The 24,663-nt window shown below is 38.9% G+C and overlaps 1 protein-coding gene across 5 annotated transcripts in view; it reads left to right on the top strand.

Moving 5' to 3' along the window:
* Positions 1-24,663, top strand: part of BCAR3 (BCAR3 adaptor protein, NSP family member) — a 101,297-nt gene that overhangs the window by 44,804 nt on the left and 31,830 nt on the right. For 3 of the 5 annotated variants that reach the window (XM_033067144.2, XM_033067143.2, XM_033067145.2), the window contains 2 exons: positions 6,911-7,235; positions 20,944-20,983. In XM_033067144.2, the coding sequence (XP_032923035.1) occupies positions 6,911-7,235; positions 20,944-20,983 (365 nt within the window). Of the gene's footprint in view, positions 1-512; positions 887-6,910; positions 7,236-20,943; positions 20,984-24,663 lie in introns of those variants that run through there. The other 2 variants (XM_033067147.2, XM_033067146.2) reach the window with 2 other exon arrangements.

Below are 24,663 nucleotides of genomic sequence, written 5' to 3'. Positions count from 1 at the left end.
AAGGTCGTATCTATAATTATCTCATTGTTTTGAAGGTATGCTTTACAAAAGGAGGGCAAGTGACCATCTGTTCTGTCGCTAGCTCCCGGTTCTGTACAGCTATTGATCCTTTGTTGTAGAAAACGCGTTTTATCCCACCAACCTGTTGCACAAATAACTTCACACGACTTGGGAGGATGCGGGGGGCTTCTGCCAACGCAAGTAAATGGTGTGTGTGAAGTACGTAATAGGCTCTGAATCGTCCGTGCCCAGGGTGGGTTTAGCAAACTGTTAATTTTTGCTGCAGTGCTAATTTGAGAGACGAAATGCGTGGAGAAGGGCAGCGGGAGGTCACGGCCCGCGGGGCTGCTGCGGGCTCGGCGAGCCCCAGGGGGCGGCCCGGAGGGTGGGGCCGGAGCGAGCTCGGGCCCGGGGGCTGCGCAGCCCCGGAGCCGCCTCCCGCCGCAGGTGAGGGGCGCCCGCCAGGGGCCGGGAGAGGCTCGGGGCCGGCCAGCGAGCGATAAAGGCGCTCGTGGAAAGCTCCGGTTGAGTCACCCTGAAGTGATCGCCAACTGCGCTTCTTTGGGCGGGCTGGCGCTGGCTACGTGCCGGCTCCCGCCGCGGCACGGCCAGACCTTGGGCTCTCCCGAGAACGCCCGGTTCATTTTCTGGCAGCGATCCTCCGCTGCTGTCGCTGTCCGGCCTCCGGCCACCCCTCCCGGCTGCCCGCTCCGGCTCCGCGGCCCCGAGGGAGGGGCCGGGCGAGACTCGCTGCCGGGAGATCGCTTCGCCAGGACAGACACTCCAGCCGAGCCGCAGGAAGCGTGGAGAGAAGCAGCAGTGATCAGAGCCGGTAAACGCGGGGACAGCTCTTGGGAGGAGAACGCAGAGTTGGTTTCGTGCGCGGGTGTGTGCGGTGTCCCTGTGTCCCCACACCGCTGTCGGGGCGGGGGGCGCGGGAGCTGGGCGAGCCCTGCCCCGCCCGGGCTGGCCCCCGGGCTGCTGCAAGTGCCGTAGCTGTGACACTGCCGACCGAGACGCTGCATCCAAGTGCTTAGGTTTTGTGGGAATTGATCCCATGGAAATCTGGTAAATAAGTATAAAACGCTGGTATGTACTCGAGATATTTCTCTGATTAGAGAGAAAAGAAACGCTGTGTCCTTTTTTCCCTTTTCTTTTGAAGAGGATGCAAAAACACTTCTAATCAGTCCGAATTTGTGATTTCAGAAAGGTGTTGTTAGTTCGAAATAGTAATACTGTAAAAGTTTTTCAGTTCAAGTGGGTTGTTGTTTTCTTTTTGTGGGAACAAAAGAGCAGTCAAAATAAATTGCTTCCTTTACCAGACAAGGAACAAAACGTTGTATTTTTGAAGCATTGGCTAAAAAACACATAGATTTGACTGTAACCTTGGTAAAGTTCTCTGCTTCTGCCAGCAAAATGTGGAGAGGTTTATTTCAAGTCAAGGCTTTATATTGTTCAGGATTACTGAGCTAACTGGTTGGGCACTTGCATTTCAGAGATAACTTCATGGCCAAATGAAGAAAGCTGTACTTACTATTGAATCATCTTCAATAATCACTTTTTCTTGGCATTTTTTATAGATATGAAGGCATTCTACATGTGAAAATTTACAAAGAGAAGTATGAGATTTATCTGTTTCTCTTGTATTGGAAAAAAAAAAAGACATCGGAAAGATAATTTATCCTGGCCTGCGTGTTTTCTGTTGTGTGAGAATAATAGTTAAAAATAACATTTAAAATAAGCTGACAGATTACAGCACAAGGATGTATGGAGGGGGGGTGGAAATTGCGTGGCATATATAAAGAAAGAGAAGGAGAGCATGAACATTGTGATAGCACTTCAAGACTCTTTGGAAGCACTGACCTGACTAATCTTGTGGGGATGTTTGATGTTTGACAGACTCATGTTTTTTTCTGATAGTAGCTTAAAGCCTTTGAACTACTGCATATGCTTTCTCAGTCTGTCTCTGTATCATAACAGGCTGTAGGTTCTTGAACCTTAATATTTTTCTCAAAGTCCTGTGACATGTTTGCTATAGAAGCTACTGCATCAGTTTCTCTTTTTTGTAGCAGAAACAAAAGATACAGGTTGCAGAAAGCTGCTCCTAAGCCATTTTGGGGAACAGAAATCCTTTCTTTTTTGTTAACAATAATGAAGAATACTACACTGCTTCTAGGGAGACAACCTGAAATCCACATCAAATTTATAATGGCTACAGTTTCAATTGTATTTATTCCTATATGTTAACTTTAGAGGCTTTTAAGTCATGCTTTTTCTTTTCCCCTTATGCTCTTATTACACACACACCCCCCCACACACACCCACACACCAAAAAAAAATTGGGGAAATTCATCTGCCTTTTAGTCCTGGCCTTGACTTTTTTCACCATTAAGGATGTTCACTTTCTTTTTTTCTGTGCACATCTACATTCTGCATGCAAATATGCCAAGTAACTTAGCAGGGAGAAGGGAGTAATGGATTTTCCACTTGTTGAAATTTATTGTTGCTGATTACAAGGGAGGGGAGGGGAGATTTTTTCCCCAAGGGAAGGTGGGAGGAATTTGTGAGGAGATTTGATGTCGCAAAAGTAAGTAGAGTTTTCACTAAAGTTGACTCTGTCTTTTAAATACCTGAGAACACTCAGCTGAATATCTTAAACTACATTCAAGCCCTCTTAGCTTCATAGAATATCTAGAGGTAAAGGTTGGTGATATGATAACACCAGGTATAAACTCCAGGGATTTTCATCTAAGGAGGAGAATCACCCAAATGCCAGATCAATAAGGCTATGAGAGAAATGTGGGTAAGTTTTTTTTCTGTTTCCTTTTATGAAGTGTCCTCTAGCATGAGCACATACAGCCTTGGACTGTTTGCTGTGCCATTCATGCTTCTCTGAGGCTGAACTGAAGACTTCCCTTTCTCTTACTTCTCTTCCTCCAGTATATTGAATATTGAAACAAAAAGTAGAAGCCACTACCATTGGTTGTATTATGTTGTGATACGGTAGGGGCACTTAATTCTATACCTGAGTCATTTTGAACAGAGCACTTCCTCAGACTGTGTGAACATCAGAAAGATTTCATGAGGAAAAACTGAGACAGAAAATTTGAATTTGCAACCCAGAGATGGCACAACTAGAAGGATATTCAGTATGTTGTTTTAGGAAATTGAAAGTTATTTATTTCACTGTTTGTGGCTGGTTTTTGTTCTGGGCAATGATGTGAAGAAACCATACCCCAGCTGTTTGGACTTGCCCATCAGATATGTATCTAATTTTATTTCTAATCTCATACTGTTATCCTAAATGCCATGTTGATTTTAGCGGCCTCGTCATTTGTATTTACTCACCCTCATTCGTAACAAATAGTAGAATATGTCAGAAGTTAACCTGGAAACCTTTCATGCTTCCCAGTTCTCTGAATTCACAATGTGACTCCTAACAATTCTGTTCCCATGTATTTTTCCAAACTAAAAACGGAAGAAGTGCCACTCTATGTATAAAAAAAAAATTCATTTGCCACTTAACATTATATTGGCATGAGCCCATCTTGTTTGCACCTAATTAGGAGAAATTTGCATGACTTCTAAAGTGTTCTATTTTGTTACTTGCTGCATTTTGACAAATAGGAATGTGTACAATTTAATTTCAGTTCCTTTTAAGCCATTGTTCAATTACCATTTCTACCATTTCTCTTGTTGATTGCATAATGGCCAATGTTCAAAGCACACTGTCTCGTAGGGAGTAAAATTTTCAGGGTTTCTATATCTAGTAAAGTCAAACATTCTTTGAAGCATATACTAAAGTATTTGAGACATTCCAAAGTCTTCAACTGAAGAGGCTCCCACTTTCCATGTTTATATTCAATACAAGAAAACTGGATGGGTAGTTTGGGAGGACTTCTGTTATTGAGCTGCTTTTTGTAGTTCTCTGTTAACATTTATGAAAAATACATAGTACAGCAGCACATGGGCAAGCAGATAAATGTGTGGTGGAAGCTAGCAGACCTGTTGTTCTCAGTTTTGTTTGGGGTTTTTTTGTTTGGGTTGGGTTTTTTATTTGTTTGGGCTTTGTTTTGTGAGGTTGTTTGTTTGGGATTTTTGGAGGGTTGTTTTTTAAGAGGTTTTGCAGGGAGGATTGTTAGAAATATTATCAAAGATGTGCACATACTTGTGGCTAAATATATTGCAAGTTCTTGAATGTAGGTATTTTTGTGCTAACTGTAGGACTTTACCTTGGTTCCTCAAAACAGTACTTGGGTATGAATTTGAGGATTGGGTATTGAATTTGTAAGTCATGTGAGTACTACTTAAAAAAGAGAAATTATTAGGTCAGCTCTAGGAGCTTGGTTTTGGTTCTTAAGGACTTCTTGGGAGTAGTAGTGAAATGGAAAATGCTGTACATCAGGTGGCTGTTGGAGTGAAAAGCTGCTGGGTTGCTGTAAGAATTACCTTGTGATTGGGTTAGGAGAGTGAATTCTTAGCTTTCTTTGTGGATTCTCAAACATGAAGTGGTTGACAATTTCATGTCACAGTAAGCCTGTTGTGGACTCAGCTATTAAACCAAAGCTTTCTATGGTTACATTTATAACAACTTGGGTTTGATAGCTGCTTGCAGGTGAAGTCCTGTGTTCCATTGCAGCATAGCCATGGGAGCCTTGCAGGAAAGACTAAGGAAGGCTCTCTCACTGGATAACCTGAACTAAACCAGTTGGAACTCTGAGGTTTGGGGGTGGTTTTTATATAAACCAGTAAGAAAGTACAATAATTAAATACAGACTCTGAGCAGGCCCTGAAAGGAGAACAAGATTTGTGCAGTATGAGCCAGATAGCCCTCAGTTTTTAGACTCTGAATGGTGTTCCTTGCTTTTCTACAGCAAATACGCAAAGTTGAATTTTGAATGATTGTGTGAATTTTAAGCCTTTTTTCCTCCAATTGTTGGAGGTAATTTATATCATTCCGTTCTAATAATGAAACTGAATTTACAAAAAACAAGCTCAGTCAGTTTGCTTTAGCTAGAGGAGGTTGCAGGTTTATTGTAAGCATTTGCATTTTAGATCTTTGTATCTGTGGACCAGTTTTTTTGCTTAGAACAGTTATAATGCAAAACTGACTTCACAGCAATTATTGTGAAAATAATTTTGATATTTTTAGTACTTGCCAGAACTAACAGAAACTGTGTCCTTCCACCACATCATAAATGAAGGGATGATTTAGTATTTCATATCACATCAGTGTGATAATTTATGGCAGAATTTTTGTGAGAATGTGTTTTGGTTTCTTTAGGATTTTGTATTTTATTTGGATCTGTTTGACAAAAAATGTTGGTTCTTTGCTAACACCTCAAATCTTTTCTACTCTTTTCATCAAGAGATGTGATCAGAGTCAAACAGATTCTCCCTAGGCAGAAGTGCTATTTCCAGAGACTTTTCTACTATAGTGCATAGCACCTGTGCTCTGACAGAGGTCTGACAACTTAAAGAGTAAAGAAAAATATTCATTACTGAGTATTTATTGTAGGACTTTTGATACAGGAGAATTGGGAAGGGATTTGAAAACCTTATCCAACTGGTGAATCTCTGCAGTGCAGCTGACAGGAAAAAGCAGAATTTTTACATACAGCTTTAGCATTGCTGTAAAAGTAAGCCCGTTATGATAACCGCTGAGTAGAAGTAACAGTAGATTCAGTGCAGAAACATTTTGATGGTAGCTGTGATGCTAAGGTTGGAGAAGGGAGCCAGAGGATTATAGAGGCACCTCTGTTTTCCTTGCAACACCTGTGCATTCCCCAAAACAAGAGGAGTTCTTGTGCAGCTGTAAGCAGCTGACTTCCACGATGCTGGGCCTTCAGGGTTCTCATCTTATTTTTCAGCATGGAACTTGACTAAGGTCAGAACAGATTCCCCTTGTCCGTAGCTGTTATTTCCAGAAGTGCTTCTGCTTTCTGAGTTCATATCAATCTCTGCAGCATCTGTGGCTGTTCCAGGTTCTGAGGGAAGCACCTGGCTGACTAACACCTAGGTTAAATAACACAGGACTGGTTGCCCTTTTGGTGGTAAGTTCCATAGAGTGGCTTTTGCAGGCTTATACAACTGCATAGCATAAGGCAACCTGTCTTCTGCAGTACAGCACTATAAACTGAGTGCAGGGCAGCATTTTTTGAGGAATAGAACTGTATTTTGTTAATGAGCCTGAAGTATTTGTCTCACAAAGCTTTTTGCTCACGCCAACAGAAAAACCTCTACTGTATGGCAGACTGCAATTGATTGTAGCAGAGACTGACAGCTATGTAAATCTCTGTGTCAACAGCGATTTGAGCCAGCAGGCTGGGCATGCTGAAGAAGAGAATTCCAGTAATCTACTCCTGCCCTTATCTCTTGGGTAGAGCCGTTTAGTTTACAGCCTGCTGGAAGTATGTGACCAGTTATCTGTTAGATTTATTACTTGAGCAAGACTCCTTAGCAACAGGTTTTTCCTCACAGTGTGCCAGCTACTAGATTTAAAAATATATTCTTCCAAACCAAGCTGTAGTGTCCTTTATTTTTTGACAAATATTCTTAAAACTTTGCTTGTTGTCAGTGATTCAAAGTTGATGTCTGAGTCAACAGAGGATGTGAAAAAGCAAAAAAGAAGAACTGTGTAGATAAAAATGGGAATCATTCAGGGCCTGCTCTTTCATGTTTGTCCAGACTGATTGTTTTTTGTTGTGACTTTTAACATGTATGAAGTTATATACATGCATGCTTGATGTGCATTGGGAGCAGTGCGACTGGGTCTTGAGGTGTGTGACTGTCTCAGTGCAAAGTGAAAGTTCAATTTCAGGTACCTTTGTTAGTCATGTTACTTAACTTCTTTTAAGTAAGGGCTTTGATGATTGATATACACTTAGAAATCTTGGTTTTGTTTTTCCAGAATCAAAAATGATAGCCGCAGGAAAACTTTCAAGTATTCCCAGAAACAGCCCAGTGAACCACCAGTTCTCATTAGCTTCTTCCATGGACCTTTTGACCACAAAACCTTCACCAATTGAGCATCGCTCAAACTCCTTCCAAGGCATCTCGATCCATGGCACTCTCCCCAGGAAGAAGAAGGGGACAGTTCCCTCTAGGTCTTGTGATATGTTCAGCCACGTGGGAACGTTGCCTTACACCAGAGCACGGCAGCAGCTACCTTTTATACAGGATATTATAGAAGAGTACCCTCCAGAAAATGGAAGGAGCAGCACACTCCATGACAGGTATGTTTTGAAACTTCAATTTACATATGTTAGTTGCATAGGGATTATTGCATATTCTTCTAGGCCTATAAAGGCCCAGTCATAGGTACAGCTGTTTACTATACTCAGTTAGGTTTTCTCCCTAGTATTCAATTTGGGTCTTGATGGAAGACCTAAATAATTTTTAATGACTGTGTCTTGCGTCTACATTTTAAAAGGTATAATATTGTGTGTACTATTCCCATGGAGGAAATTTTTTTAAGTTACTGAATTACTCTGATATGACTCTTTGCATTGTTGTAACAGAGCAATTTTAAACAAGAAGTCATAACTGTTCAAACTTGATTTTGATTTGTATTCAATGCAATATGGATGGAGAGCTGAGGAAAAGGAGAGTGGTGTTCCAGCTGCCTCAAATCTTGAGCTGCATGGAAGCCTTCTTCATGAAAACTTAGTGGAACTCATTGTACCCTGAGCTAATGAGAAATTATCCCTGTTTATTATTCCTGCATAACTCTTGAGAAAGACCTATACTCTTATAGCTAGCCCTTCTTTTGGGAATCTGTTATCACTGATATTTAATTGCTTACAAAAAGTACTTAATTTTGTAAATGTCTCTTTTTTTGTTTTGATATTGAGTTCTATAAAATGGGAAAATATTACCAACTAACATAAGAAAAATTCAGTGAAATGCAGTGGATCATTTAAAGACATAGAAATGAGAGAATGTTTGGCTGCTTGGCTGATGGAGTTAAAGGCTGAGAAAGAGACAAATTTTTAGTTCTGAATTTGGATTTACAGCCTTGCTATGTCCTTCACTACAATTTTTTGGTTTTCAAGTCTTATGAATGAAGAAGAGTTGTAGTTAGGTAAGGTTGTGTGTGTGGAGTGGTTTTTTTCTGCTTTTTGCTTGTGCTTTATGGGATCAAGCTTTCTTCTCACCAAAAAAAAAAAAAAATACTTTCTTCTCTATACCCCATTAATTTTAAAAGAAGAAAGGATCTAAGTGGGTTTAGTACTGCGCTGTCGCTGATCTCTGAGATGTACCTGCTTACATGAAGTGGCTTTTAAACATCATTTGCTTCTTTTATTTATATACTTTTAGAGAATGCCAGCAACCTGGAGTGTTGCCATGAAAAGAATATGGTGATACACTCTGAAGTTGTATTTTATATCTTCTTTTTCAAGAGCAGTTACTAAACATGGTTTTCTTGAGAGACCAAATCCTACTGATAATTTTTCTTATTAATATAACCTTGTCTTATAAAGAATACTTTGGTGCACAGTCAGTAAGGGTACAAACAGAATGCCTGAGAAGAAAATGTCAGGAAGGTCCGCCTGGTCAGAATTAAAACATAATGCTTTTGAATTAATAAAGAGATTCAAAGGATATTGTTAGTGCTGCCTGTGAATAGAATTTGTGTCTGTGGAGTCACAGCACCAAATGCTGTGCCTGTTTGATCTTTCAATTACTTTTCTAAAACAGACTCTGAATGCTGTGGTAGCAACTTCTAACAATTGGTTTATTTAATTTTTACAATGAATCATATGTTCTGCTCCATGACCTGACTGCACAATTGTGTTAGAGCAGAAGACAATACCAGCTTGGCAGTCAGCAAATTCACTTCTTGAATCTTCTTGTAATGACACTGCACTTTCCATTAGTTTACTTTAAAGGAAAATATAGAGAAAGTCTTGATTTTCCTGTGGTAATAAGTTTGCCATATGTGCTAAGGTATGCATTCTAATGCTTAAACTCACATTGAAATTATCTGGACCTAATGTATTGGGGAGTCCACGTTTCCTTATTAGTGGTGGTTTGGATTTTTTAAGCCCTTTTACTTTAGTGTAGAAATTTGTGAAATCGTGTAACATTACAGGAATGTTCTTCATTCAGGAGTATAGCAGTCTTTCATTGCTGTAATGTTGTTTACAAAAACTGAATATGTGAGTGCACATTTTAAGGAAACATTTTCATGATGCACTGTTCAAACCACAAGCTGTGTTTGATGTCAGTGGGCCAGAACTAATAGTCATTAGTATTGCAATGTTCATGTGCATATGGATATGAGTATTTTGAACTGCGGCTCAGTCATGTCATTGTTTCATTAATTCTAACTTTAAAAATATAGCTACGATAACATTTTAATTAATTCAAAGTGAGTACAGTAATTTCACGACTATAAGGCACACCCTTTTGACTAAAATTTTCCCCCGAACCCAGAAGTGCGCCTTATAGTCCAGTGCGCCTTATATGATGGACAAAGTTGCAACATTTGCCACCCCGAAAGTTTGAGCTGTGAGCCGTGGGGGGCGCCGGCAGTGCCGCGGCAGCTGGGTGGGGGTGGGCCTGGGGACCTGCGGTACCGCCCCTGCCGGGTCCAGGCAGGCCCAGGGGCCCATGGCTGCTGGGTTGAGGCAGGGCCTCGGCCAGCAACCGTGTGGGAGGAGCTGGGGGCGGAACCTTGCTGCAAAAAAAAAAAAAAGTGCGCCTTATAGTCTGGTGCGCTTTATGGTCATGAAATTATTGTAATACTCTCTTTAAATACACATCACATTATCTTGTGAAACAAAAAATAAGCCAAATTGGTGAGAATAGGAAAGCAATAATGAACTGTGTCATTCCCTAATGGAGTTCTTCTGAATCTGAAATTTTTCTGATAACTTGGAGAAATTATATTATCAGTTTTCAATGTAATAAGAATGTGTTCTCTGTGAATGTACATCTCTGCTAGTTAGTTCGAGGTGGGGAAAAATTGTCTTTCTTGAGAAAGCTGACATCTGAGTTTTAGAGTTTCTTGGAAATAATTACATGGCCAGAGTTAGAATAATCTGTGCTCTTGAAAGGTAGTTTTATTAGCTAAAAAGGAATTCACTCTTGAAAGGGAAGATCTTCTCTTCTAAAAGTGAATTCTCATTTTAGCATGTCAAACTAAAACTGCTTGTGTGTAATATTCTTTATTATCTGATATTGATAATTAAACCTAAATCAAGCTTAATTGTAATTTCCCTTTGACCTGGTCCACTGGTTATCTTTATTTATTTAGCTCTGCCTTGTATTATGATACCTTTATTTAAAGGAAAATTGTTCAAATTCCATCTGTTGCTAGAACCAGTAGCTTTTTTTAGTCTGTGTCTTGTGGCTGCAATCATTAAACCCGGAATTTCCACTGCACTTGGATGATTATGGTCCTTCATGAATGACGTTATAATTTAGCAGACTTGTGTCATTTTCATGCTTTTTCATTAAGGCAACCACATGTCCCTCAAATAAACAGGACCTAAAAGTGATGCAGAAGTATCACTATCACAGTAAGTTTGAATGTGGTGATAAAGACAGCTGTCAAAGGCCTGTTTTGACCATCTATACCCTCTCAGTTGGATGTCAACAGTACTCAGGTAGTCTTGGGTTAACACAGTAGTTATCTCTGTGGGTCTGGTACTGGCTCTGATATAAACATACTTGAATGTTATCTCATTGTAAAGATGCAAGGAATTTCAGAGACGTTAAGATGGAGTAGAGCAAAGACTTAGGCAAGTATCCCAGAGCAAAACTAGATTCTAGTATTGATACCATGCTCTCTGTTTCATGAGGCTGACAGCTGTAGTATTTTCTGTTCCTAAACTCATCACCGCCACATTCACCACTAAATTATGTCAAGTGCCATATCCAAATGTTTTTTGAATACTTTCAAGGGTGGTAACTCCACCACTTCTCTGGGCAGTTTCTTACAATGCTTTACAATCCTTTTGGTGGGAAAAAATTCCTAATAAATGTATTCCTAGTAATCTAAAGCTTCCTTGATGCAACTTGAGGCCACCTCCTCTTGTCCTCTCATGCTGACAGTTGTTGCTTTATTGGTAAGCCAAACCACTCATCAGGGAAAGAAAAGGAGAGAGGAGCATGACCCATGTTCTGAAGAGTTTTTTCTCCAGTTGAGCTTTGAGGTGAACTCAGTACTGTTGCAAGATACAAGAATCACAGAATACTCTGAGAAAGGAATGTGTGTTTGATACCTCATGTCAAACAGGTTCCAAGGTTGTTTTGTGGGGAGAGAAGTAATGCAAGTGGTGTGACGGGTTCAACATCGTGTTGTCAGTGAGTCAGGCTAATAAAGATGTGATCTTCACAATCAGTTGAAAGACAGTGAGGGAGAGAAAAGGTACTCCTTTCTCAGTACTGGTAATTCCACTATTGCCTGCAAATAGCCTGTATTCCTGCGAAATAAACAGGGTTTATGACAAAATTAAGTGAAATTCAGTTTAGTAACAACTCCAGTGTGAAATTGTAAATTGTTAGGAGGTCAGAAATAGGATCTAGATTTGCACAAAGTTGATGTTGTTGGTGGGCATAATAGTTTAAAAGAATTTAATGTTAATTTTAGGATGGACAATGTAACACAGCAATAAAATCAAAACTAGAGACAATTTCTTAGAAACAAGTTTATTAATTTTTTGTGCAGTTTGTAGAGTTAAATGCCTTTTTTTCAAGGCCTTAGAGTCCACTTCAGACTTCTTAGAAAAGATACTTAACTGCTGAAAGTACATATATAAGAAATTTAGTAGTTGAAAGAAAGAAAAATGAGTTAATTTTGCCTTTGCCCTGTATGTGTAGTATAGGACTCTGGAGAATAGAGCTTTGGATATTTTAGGAGAAACTGTGTGGTTGCACATTTGCATTTAATCACTGTCTTCCCTCTGCTGAGCCTACCCCTAGGAAGTGTTGAAGCACACCATCTGCCAGAAACGATCACTCTGGGTTTTCATGCTAATTAAAGCCTTAAAACAAAGTTGACATTAATTTATACTGTCTGTTTCACGTTGTACAGGATGTTTGTGAGTATGTGCTGGTTTCATTTCTGTTTACTAGCTCTTTTTGCAGTAACCATTTCATTTGCTTGGACATGTAAAGACAATTTTTTTTAATTCAAATTCCATTCTTTGTCCATGTAGGCATTTAAAAAATTGAGTCACTGATAAACAGTAGTGTTGTATTGTTCAAACTGGCTTGGAATCAAAATACTTCATGCATTTCTCTAAATAATGTATAATGCCTTGGGTACTTTGTGTTATCAGTATTCAGAGAGGTTCTGACCTACCAGCTGCACAGAATTGGATTTTTTTCTCCTCTTTTTGAAGCTTTAGTTTTAACTGTGTATGAATTTGAAGTGTAGACTTATAACTACAGAGCTATAATTCTATCTTTTCTTCTTTGCTTCTGTTTTAATTTTCTATTCTCAAGCCCAGTAAATTCCTGTCTCTGCTGTAAATCCTGATTGTGATTATACTTACAACATCACTGTTTTTATTGATGTGGCTACAAACAATTCACTTTTGTAGGTAGACAAGGCATAACAGCTTTTTATTTTTTTACACTGCTGAGATCTCAAGTGTGAACTGTCCATATCCAGTGATTTTTGACATGGTTTGAGCATGTCAAAGAAAAATTCAATCTGGTAGGTGTGGGGAACCATAGAATAAAATATTTTTATTAGCGGTATTCTTTCACTAAGAAAATGGGCAGACCAGTAGCTCTTGATGTCTTTCAAAGCTCATTGAATTTTATTGCAAAATGTCAACATGAATGAATAGCCTGTAAACTAAAGTGTATTTTATAGACTGACCCTAATTATCTACACACAGGTGCAAAGAATACACTTATTTTCTGTAGTTCTGAAAGTATGGTGAGTGTGTGTGACTGCATATTTAGCTAGACTTCAGTCTCTTATTTTGAGTACTGGTCAGCAGACTGTTTTTCCTCTTGTTTTTCTATGTCAGCTGTTTCAGATGAAGTGCTCTCATCGAGCACTGGACTTTGTACTGCTATAGCAGAGAGTAGAGTAGATTAGTTTATCTGGTTGTTTAGGATGTTCTGTCCTCTTGTGAATTTCTGTTATTCAAGGCTGTGCATGTTTGACTGGATGATCCTCACATACTTGTCTCATATAACTGTCCAGGAAAAAAAGAAAATATGTTCAGTTTTAACCTTGACTAATACCACTGACATTAATAGGGTAACTTCATCAGCATAAAGCTAAGCAGGCTCACTGTTCTCTACAGTGCTTGCCCTTGTCCTCAGAGGGCAGAACATTTGGAAGTTGGCAAGGTGTTAGTCTTGAGGTATAAAGCTATTAATGACTGAATTCTGGGTTCCCAAAACTTTTCCTGTTCTCTTAGTGGTGTTACCACAATAGATCAGGCCTGCTGAAGTCCTTGAATTGACAGTTGAATTATAAAGGAAAAGAGTTGGCAAGGCTGTGCTTGGTGAGGACAGCATATTCAGGGATTTGCTTTATCCTTGTCAGAATTTTCAGCCTGTTTTGCTTCTCCAGATGCTGCAAATTCTGCTTTTCTTTGGATTTGGAGAATAGGGTGGATCACGTATTTAGACAGCATTTATTTTTTTCTAACTAATGATTTTGAAAACATAATTTGTTGGTTATTTTTAATTTGAATTTGTGCTACTTTTAATATTTATACTGTGTGTACACTTGTATGTAGGTGCACTTTGAAAATTAAAAATAATTTTTATCAAGTAAAGTAAGTCTTATGTGTTTGCTGTGGGGAGTAAAGTGAGTAAGACTGTGGGTTTTTTGGTTTAAAAGATGCAATATAGTTCTCCAAGTATGAAAATATTTGCAAAATTAGCAGGAAGACAACCAATACCTTGGTTCCCTTAAATTTTAGGATAAGGTGGGGAGGATTTTTTATAAATGCACAAAATTTTGAAAGTGAGAATGGTTATGGTTTTGGTGTAGTGCCTGAAACTACCTCTTAGTATGAGTTTTGTTTTTAAAAAAACGGAACCAAACTGCTTATTTGGGTATTGAATTTGAGGCTACTGAATATCTCGTTGACTTCTTCCATGCACAGGTTTTTCAAATGGAAGAATTCCTTAGCTGTTGCCAATACTTAATGCTTTTTGTCACAGATTTTCCCATTTTTTCTCTTGATGTGTCCTGTTCACATGTGCACCTGCAGATCTCTGCTTTCTGAGAGGTGAAGCAGAGTTAACCACTAAAATAAAGCTGGTAGATGTTTGTGGAAGAAGGAATGCTTTGTTGGATAAGCCGAGAATAGCTAATGTTATCTGCTTTCATTCAGTATCAAATCCTCTTATCCTTTAACTCTAGGGGTTCTTTCTGTTTTGCCTTGTCTACCTTTTCTTTTTAGCCCCTCTGTTCATTGTTGGGTTCATATGAGTCTGTTATGAAGTTCTACTTCACCCCTTTGTTCCCATTTGATGCTCACATCCTCTTTCCTGGCTTGGTGGACATAGACCTGCAGAACCAATGCTTCACTTCTTAATTTTTATGGGGATTTTGGAAATCTGTCCATGTGGGATTTTCAGAGAGGAAAATGAGGAAAACAGAACAAAATGTCTCAAAAAGAGAGACCATCTCTCCAGTATTAGAGATTCTTTAAACTTCTTAGCAGGGGAACTGAAGTTCCTTATGGGATGAACACAGGTGTATCAGTGTTTGAAATTATTTGTGGGATCATGACCTTATTGTTAATGAAGAACTTGCCAGGTAAACTTGAGCCCAAAACCCTCAAAGACCCTATCAAAATTAGTCAGTGTTATTTTTCAAAATCTTCCTGAAAACTTACTTTTTTTTCCTGCTGTTTCTTCTTTGAGCAGAGGACACTGAATGTAGTGAAAAGTTTCTTGAATTACTCCTTCCATCACACCCAGAGTTCCTTCCCTGATTCTGCTGTTTCCTGGTCTCTTTCATAAGTGTTATGGAGTGCCTGTTCTGCTCTACCAAGTGCTACATTGCTTCCTCCTCCTGCCTCCTGTTCATATGTGAGCGTTTGTTTTCCTTTTTTCCCTTTTATGCTCTAAATGGTAGTGAAATATTACACAGGAGAGTATATTCCTAATGCTTACCTTCCATACCCAATGCAGAGAGGCTTCTGATGTGACAAACTTTTTAAAGTGGGCTGAGGGAATACGCAGGGAGGACAATTCTTCCTCCCACTATCATCTTCTTCAGTGCTAAAGCCACATATTAGCATTCCTATGCTTCAGTCCAAATACACATTCCTAAAACACATATTAGTCAAGTGAAAACCATACTTTGTGAATAATGTGTGCCTATAATTAGATGCATTTCACATTAACTAATGGAGACTGATTCTACTGAACATTTGTCAGTGGTTTTTCATATTCATTTTGTAAGGTTATATTGATTTTGAACTTAAAATTTTGTGGCACTGGATTCAGAATTACTGTTCTGCAACTAAAATGCTCACTGTAAAGAGTTGCCAGCTGAAGATATAAATCAACAGTCAACAGCACATACATAAACAAGTTTGCAGTAACAGTGTCTGTTTTGGGTAAGCAGTAGTCTCGCTGACCAACCACTACTTTCATAGAATAGGTCTTGACATAAAAGATTTAAGAAGGGCTTTGAAGGACAGAGTTTTGGCTTAGGTAGGCCTAAAGAAAAATAGAGGAAATATTAAGGAAGATGGAGGAAAAATAATGGAGGTGCCTAGTCTGAGTTTTTGAACAGGTTGTAAAGACTGATACCGTGTGTGGTGCAGACAAGAGAAATTCTTCTGGAAAAGGTAGAAAAAATGGTGTAGATTTTTCTGCTGCAGTAGGTAAACTCGAGCAAGTTGAAGGGATGCAGATTGAAGTGGTAAAAGTAAATTGCTGAAACATTATCTCTGCTGGGGCATTTGGAACAAATGTAAGGAGGAGTGAGTTGAGATTTCATTTAATTCAAGGAAAAGTACATTTGAATTAGTACATAAAATAAAAAGTACATAAAATTCTTGAATTTTAATTACTGGAGTCCCTGCTGTTCTTGTGTGAGCTGGAGGTCATCACACAGTTAGTCATAGCAGTTTGCACTTGTTTCCACTGGTGTTTGAGTGAGTCATGTCCATGGTGCTGTGCAGCTGTAGGCAGAAGGGTGGAATGCCCTTAGGAATGTAGCAGAAATGTGTGTGTGTGTGAAGCAGAAGCTCCTGGGGGATAAAATCAGTGGATCTTTTGCTCTAGTTTGCAGTACAAATGAAATCAGTCTGTGCTAAGTATACTGAGACATGCCATGTCCAGCATGCTCCAACTTGCACCTTCATACTTCAATATTGTGTGTATTTCAAAAATCTACAGAGATGGAGACATCTCAAAGACACAAACTGGAGAAGGCATGTAATCCCATCAGGTCATTTTACAGGAGTTCTGTGTTAGCAGCCGTACAACAGCTTGGTACGTTTTCAGGGTCTCAGGCTCCCTTTGAGTCTCTCTTGTATTTATTCAGATTTGGCATTGGCATCATTGCTGTTGGAACTACTGAAAAGATAGTTCTCGTGATTTCTCTTTCAATGGCATAAAAAGGAGATGCTTTTGAAAATGTCCCAACGAAAAGTCACTTTAAAATAAACAGACAAATGTATTTTCATACATCAAATACTGGAAATGTGTCCCAATGTTTATTCCCACAAGCAGAGTTACAAAAGTATGAAGTAGCACAAAGCTGAGTCAGGGCCACTCAGCAGTTTCCACTACTGTAAGAATGTGGTAGTTGAATGATAGTGAGGATTTGGGCAACTTGATGATACTGTTGTGTCTGCACTTAAATTTTATTAATGTTATCACAGCTAATTCGTAATTGTAGCTGATTGTTCTGTGAAAATGCCAAGGGCCTGGAAAACACTAATGCTTCATGTGGCTTAGTGTGTCAAGGTCTGCAGGATTTTTATAACAACAATAATGAGAGGAGGTAATGTACAATGTTAGAAAGGTGGAGGTTTTCATAGAATCAAACAGCTAAAGATTACAGCATATCTGCTTAAAGATTTTTTTATTGAAGCGGTTCTATAGAGAACTATTGGACAAACCTCAGTCTGAAAAACAGAGGATATCTGAGTTACTGAGATTCTGGTTATTCTCCGGCACCCACTGAACTGAATAATGGCTATTGGGATTGAATGCCAGGATTTGGCTTTTCAATTCCAGCATTGATTGTGAGTATGTAAGAATTTAACAAATACTTTAGAAGAATGACTAGCTATCAGAATGTTAATTTTCTTTACCCAGTTTTCATGTTTGGTTGCTCATTGTCTTCAAATCCATGCAGGATTTGAAATTGTCAATGTAACAGTATTTGGTTTGTCATACCAGAAGTATGATTCAAATTGCTTATAGTGATTCTTATTTATTTATTTATTTATTTTAGCCAGTGTCTGTTCATGGTGACAGCTTCAAAAGAGCTTTTTTTTTTTTTCTCTTTTAATTCTCTCCACTCATTTGACTGTCATTTAGAAGTGTTGGGAAGTAGAGAAAGAGCATCCAGTAACAGCTGAATTCCATCCCTTTTCTCATCTCAGTCAACTCTAGTTACATTTGAAGGGGTCCTCATAGAATCATAATTCCTGTTTTCTGAGAAAATTGTTGTTTCTCATAGTAGTCAAATGTATCACTACTTGCTCATAGACAGTCAACGCCAACCAGTATGACAGCAAACTCTTCGTTGTTGCAACAAAATATGTGGGAAGAAGAAGAGGGAAACAAAAGAGCAACTTCAGATTTTTTGTTGTCTTGCCTTTGTCTTTTTCTGGGGTTGCTGAACCTCCACACTTGTTTGCAAGCTCTGTGTATTTTCTTGGCCATATCAGCAAGAAACCGATACCTGAAAAGAAAGCACGTAAGAATCTCGATAAGAATCTTGAAACTGTAGTGAGAAGAAATTGAGGTAATTTCCAAGGACTACTAGGGAGACATTAAAGGGTTATATGTCTGCAAGTTCAACCAGCATTGAAAAACAGGTTGTCAGATGTCAGTCTCTAGTGAGAATGTGTTTCTGGCTAGGAAAAGCCTCAGAATCATGAGGGCTAAGACTGTGATGCTTTCCCTCATGCTTCCATAATCTCATACAGACCTCCTGTGTGTGAAGGAGGCAACAGAGGATTTACACTGCTCAGGAGAATGGCTTAATTATGTGTAGCAAGTCAAGTGCTTTTTTTCTTCTTTTTTATTCCTATGAGCAAAAATGTGCTGGAAAGGGATTTTGTTTTGTCACGAAATGAGGTGATAGATAGCATGAGGTGGCAGCAATAGCAATACCCAAAACAGATATGGGAGTCTGCTTGCATCTCTCTCTTAAATTCCTTTCCGTGACACAATGGGTATGGAAAGAGCATGAAGCCAATGCTATGTGTCCTACTGCATACTTACCTCAGCTCGAGGTCTTCTGAAGACTTCCCTGTTCCAGGGACATCATTCTGTATTAAATATGCTTTTTATGAGTAGAAGTAGGTCTTAAATTGATTATTAGGAAATCAAAATGCATAATAAAATTCAGTCTGTGAACCCACAGTTTACGCAGGGCTGGTTGACTTATGTGCAGACTCTAATACATAAGTGCTGTAGGTAAACATGTGCAAATGAATATAGCTGTAAAGTCAAGCTTTTTAAGAATACAAACATTAGCATTATTTGAAAGGTAATAAAATCTGATGAAAGATAAGAATTTAGTATTATTGAAACAAATTTTCAGTTAAATTGATTGAGAGATGGCAGAACCTGCTACTATCTTTCATCTGATCTGTAAGTCATGTGAAAGTAGTAAATTTTTTTCTACTGACCTTCTAATATAGTAAGTGAGAATGTGGGTTCATGGTTTTTTATTAATATTCTTTTAGAGGGAAAATGGAAAGGAAAGAACATAGCTTTTATTTTCTTGACTTCATGACAATATAGATTTCCTTCACCAGGAGCACATGGCATGAAGGAGCTTCATCCTTGTTAACAGCTGAGATTCAGGAGTTAGTTTTAATTGGTGACCTGCTAGTTATTTGGGCTAGCTGCATAATCTGGTTTTCTGCATGCAATATGATAGTATTGTGGTGGACTCAAATGACAGGAAAATGCAGTAGTTAATCTTTGCTGTTAGTTACTGCACATCAATGAAAGTTACCATTCCTTAAAAATAACTTCCAAAAATTTACGCAAAGATGAAGGCTTAGATAACAAGGGAAGATGGGAAGAGAGTGTAATAGATCAGCTTGGAGACAGATATCTGAGATGAATATGCTCCAACATAAAGATCTTCTGTATGACTCAGGGTGAATTGCAGGGTTTTGTACATTTTGTTGTGGGTCAGCTTACCAGATAAAATACTGCAGTGCTTGTGAAGGCACTTGTTACACCATCCATTTCCCAAAGCCAAACATTTTCAAAGCACTTTTGTTATGTGGATGCTGAAAGGAATGCAGGTCACTTCTTCCTCTGCTCTCTTCTGAATGTCCTGCTTTATATACCAGTAAATAAACTGTTTTGTCTTAAAACTATTCTACCACTTCCATTTTGCTTTGGCTTGATGTGTCCTAGAGATCATTTGCCTTGTAGCAGAAGGTGGGAGCAGTGGAGTCGGTAGGAAGGCTGATCTGCAGGAGTGCAGGTTGTAAGTGCAGACCATAACAAAACGTGCTCACTGCCAGAGTAAACAGGTTTGTTCTGCCAGTGTGTTGCACATGCTGTGCTGGTAGACCCTTTGTCCTGAATGATTCCACAGGCAAGTGGAGAAGTAAACTGCAAAGTTTTTCAGGAGCTTTTGGTACTGGAACAGCTTCCCACAGATCATTTGAATATGGGAAGAATTCAAGCATGCTTAATGACTTTGCTCAACTGATTGAAGATGGGAATTTTTTTTCCTCAGTTAAATTGAAAAGTATTGAGAAGGAAAGCATCTCTTCCGTTTCAAAGCTTTCTTTTCTTTTTCCTATGTTCTTCACCCCTGTGGTCTCTGCTATACTTGAACCTGCTTTATGGTCATGCAGTTACCAAGCTGATCCTTCTTTGTATCTTGCATAAGAAAAAGTTTCAAGTGGTTCAAAATCTATTTCCATTGACTTCAGGTTTTTATTCTTTTAAACATAAGTTGAGAATGCAATTTGACCCTTGATGAATACTGAGATAATGTGAAACAGCAACATGTGATATAGCCTGAACAATTGAGCACCATCATTTTATGAAGAAGGCTCAGTATTCTGGTATTCTGGATTAAAAGCTGTTAGGGAACCAGACTAAAAATTGAGTATAAAATCATAACGTAGTTTCAGATGATATGCAGTTACATTCCAAACAACATGGGGAATTCAGAGACATTTTTCTGGCTTGATTAATTCCAGTGTAACCCAAATTCTACATTTCTGAAGCTGCTTATTAGGTTTCCAGTGTTACATTGTGATGTTGAAATTGTGATTGTTTGGAGAACTTTTTCTTTGTATAGATAGAAAGTGAATATAGTACTTGCTATTTCCTGTAAGCAGTGCTGTCCCAGTGCTATCAGAGGCAGTAGTTTAAACGGGAAAATATAAAAGCGAAGAAATAAATTCAAAAGCCATTGGGAGAACTCTCTTTCAAATTTCTATCAAATATTTTAGGTGGCAAGTATGTATTTCAGCCATCTGTTGAAATTTAAAGGTTTTTTAAATTTGCTTAAAATGGTATCATTGACTTTATTTCTCAAATTAAGTACTATTGGCTCTACTGCGTGCCTTTCTAGAAGAAATCAATGATTTATATATTTGTTAAAAATTAGATAGCATAGGCTGTCAAGCTTTAACACACAACTTTTAACAAGTATTTTAATGTGACTTAGTAGCATATTGCTTGTATGAATGCATCTCTTCAGTATGAGGTTATATTTGCACTTACCATTTTTTTTTGTTTTTCTGTCTGTTCTTCTCTCCTGGTACCATTTTCTTACAGAGATCAGAATATTCTGGATCCTATGCTGGAATATGTTAAGGTAAGATACTGTTTCTTACCCTCATAATAATTTGGTCTCTACCCAACAGTGACAGAATATTTCCAGTCATTTATAGGTAAATGGTACAGCTGTCTGTCTTTTGGTACAGAGAGAACTAAATATATATGTCAGACTATTTTGTTAAAGCTTCAGTGAAATACTTGTGGGCAGTTGGGTGCAGGTTGCATTTTTATGCGGGGCTTCTTTACAGTTATATGGTGACTGTCTAAATTCTTGCTTTGGTTAGCAGATTAAAAGAAGCTGTATTTTTTTGTTTGTGGATTTCTGGGGAAGCAAGGAAACACATCTGACAATATCATAAAAATGTCAAATTTAGGTTTACAGTTCTAGCACTATACCTACTAAAATTACAGGTAAAAATTCACTTCTGGTCCAAAAAGTGGCTGGAAAAGTGCCAGCCACAGAATAGCTGCTGGGTTTCTACTCTGAACAGATAGTTCAGTGTTGCAAGGTCCCTGCCTCAATCCTAGCCTCAAGTTGGGATATGGTAGTGAAGAGAAGGTCAAAAGCCTTCTCAAGAGCACAGTGGAAGAGGAGATGCCAGAGGCAACCAAGTGGTGGACATGTTAATTGCTGTATTTAATTTACTGTCTTGCACTGTGCTGTACTGAGTGTACTGTTACAGTTTTAATAAAGTGACTAAGTAGAAGGCAGAGGTATCATGTGCCAGTTCATCAATATGTGTGTCTTGTCTTGTTGCAGCAAGTTCTGAATTATAAATGCGGTTTCTGGTCTTTTCAACTTTTCTAGTAGAAGCTTGTCTTGGACTCTTGTCAATAGCAGTGGTGCTAAGCTTAGTTATTAAAACTTTGATGTTGAGGAGGAAAGCCTGGGGAAAAGAGACTTATGAGGGAGAATACAAGGATTACCAATCCTTCCTCTTCCCCTTCCTTTTTCAGTTTTTCCTGTCTGTATCCCTACCTTTAGTGAACTGCAAGTTTGGATCCTAGTTCAGTGGTGCTATAACAGGAATTCTAGACAAGAAATCTGAAACTACAACTTTGAAAAATACGCAGAAGTTGCTTTCTAATAATGTAACTCTCCAAAACGTTTTTTGTTTGTAAGTCTGGGTTGCTAACCAAACTGACTCCAGAAATGTTCTTGCACAGAAATCAATCAGTCATAAATGAAGGAGGTCTCTCAGCAGTGTTAACTCTAACTGTAAAAGTTGTGGGTGAGATCATACCACTCTCTAACTCCCTTTGTTGACTTCAGTTTTAGCAAGTATGTGTTCATTGTCTTTGTAACTTACTGTATGGTAACTGTTATATTAATGTTGATAAATTTTCCAGATCCTCAAATACATTATGGTGGCAGGTATAAACTGCCAAACACTAACCTTCTCAAGCTGAAAAAATAGATTTTTGCAGCATGTTTATAACCCCATTGCCATTTGCACAAGTCTCTTTGGTATATAATCTGTACATATGTAGTTTGAGCTAGCAGATAGACTTTGACAGATGTTGCTTAAGTGGTAAAAAAATACCTTAAAATGAAAAAGAGAGAGAGAACAAGAGCACTTTTGGGAGTCCTATTTTGGTGATTTGGGATATGAAAGTTCTGAATAGCACATTTATATTTCTAGTGTACAGGAAAACATAGTATTGTTTCTCAACAGAGAAGTTTTGATTTACTGACTGAAAACACAAACTTGAGTATGAAGCATGTGTGATGTATCACTCATACATAAAATCTCACTAATTGTACACTGTAATTGCAAAGTCTTGATACTGATTCTTGTTTCTCTCATGTTGCTCTTCAGACTTGAAAGAGAAGAGAGACTTTGGATTAATTTGCCTTGAAAGAATAACAGTATCTTGAAAACAATACATGGCACAAATTGAAGTTGTGGTAGGGTAGTTGGCTGCTGGCAATTCTACCCAAGAGTTACAGTCCCAAGCAAACTGTGTTGTCTCAGGGCCCTGGGGGCACTAGTTGTTCTCAGGTGTCCTGGCCAGCCTCAATTTGGGACCTCCACACACACCCACTGAGCAAGGGCTGCATCAGGCTGAGCCTTCAGACCCTGCCTCAGTTGTTCAAAGGGCGTTTCTACCCCTAGTCCTGTTTCTGAGTGCTGTGTAGGAAGCCCAGGACAGGCTTTATCCCTGGGCTGTTACCTCTCTTGCCTGAGGCTCTCTGGAATGTGATAGGACCTGTTGGTGTCATCACCCTGCTCACCTTGGCTGGGTGTGGGTGTTGTGGGACTGCACCTTGTTGTGAGCACACTGCCCACCCTGTGCTCTCAGACCACTGTCCCACGGAGAGCAGCCCCAGTCCTGCTGTCACTGACATGCTCATTGCAGGTGGCTAGTTTGATAGAGTCAAATGATGCTATTCCCATAACTGATCCACTTTATCAGGCTGCACTGTCATACCTACTCTCCTTCAAGACAAGCAACTAGTTTTAAACTAACTAGACGTAAAAAGCAGTTCTACAAAAAGACCTAGGCACAGAGCAGTGTGCTGGTTCACTGTGCTGGTTTTGGTTGTGTGCTGGTTCATGGTGCTGGTTTTGGTTGTGTGCTGGTTCAGTGTGCTGGTTTTGGTTGTGTGCTGGTTCAGTGTGCTGGTTTTGGTTGTGTGCTGGTTCACTGTGCTGGTTTTGGTTGTGTGCTGGTTCACTGTGCTGGTTTTGGTTGTGTGCTGGTTCGCAGTGAGAAGAACATCGTATCTGTTGTGGCCATAGTGACTACAAGCAGTTACACTAATGGTGAGCTTTGAAGCTGAGTGTAGCACTTTGCTTTTTAACAAACCTTTCCTTGCTGAAATCTGTTGACTGAAAGTAATATAAATAAGTTCTTGTATTCAGAAATACTCTGAACAGAGGAAAGGCAAAATAAATTGGGTTTTTTTCTGCTGTTTTATTCTACTCAAGATACAAGACAGAAAATACTGATTTTAGAAATTTTTAGAGATTGTTCTCTATAGGTGAGCTGTGGTTTCTAATTATTTTAATTACATTGCTCTCAAGTTGCAGTTTACTACATCTTGAATATTGAGGTATTCATTCAGTATATAAAGAGAGCCAATTATGCAAAAGCAAGTTCTAAGGGAAGGGGGGGAAATGTACTGATTTGCTGAAGTCTGAGTATACTGAAGTGTCCATATGGATTCAACTCTTTCTTTGTATTCACAGTGCTGCTGAAACCATGGTCACAGTTAAATGGCTCTTTCAAAAAAACCTTTTATGGTAGAAGTGAAAACAGGCCAGACTGCTTTGAGTCAGGCTGCTACCCAAGTCATGAAAGAGATTGAGGGACACAATAGCACGTTGTACATTCTGTGAGATTTTTACAAGTTTTATGAACCAAATAATAGATCCATTGGTAGCCTCTGCAGGTTCTTCCCACACCCTGAGTCTGCACTTCCACAGATTCCTGCAGCAAGGGAGAAAGAATCAAGTGCTGGCAGATTAGTGTTTCAGAGAACTTTTTGTGAGTCATTTTGATCAAATTCATGTGAACTAAAGATAGCTTTCTGTCCCATTCCTATTCACTATAAATACTTTAGGATCTTTCTTTAGAAATCTGTGCTGTAATCATTGCAGCTGTATCTGGGTGAAAAGGAAAAAAAAAAAAGAGATTTCTCTCCTCCTTTCATGGAAACCTTTCAAGCATTTCCTGTGGAAATAGTGCTTAATAAGTACAGAAATACGTATC

Source organism: Catharus ustulatus, chromosome 9 (genome assembly GCF_009819885.2).
Source record: "Catharus ustulatus isolate bCatUst1 chromosome 9, bCatUst1.pri.v2, whole genome shotgun sequence".
NCBI classification, from domain to species: domain Eukaryota; kingdom Metazoa; phylum Chordata; class Aves; order Passeriformes; family Turdidae; genus Catharus; species Catharus ustulatus.
This window is presented reverse-complemented; position numbering and strand designations above follow the sequence as displayed.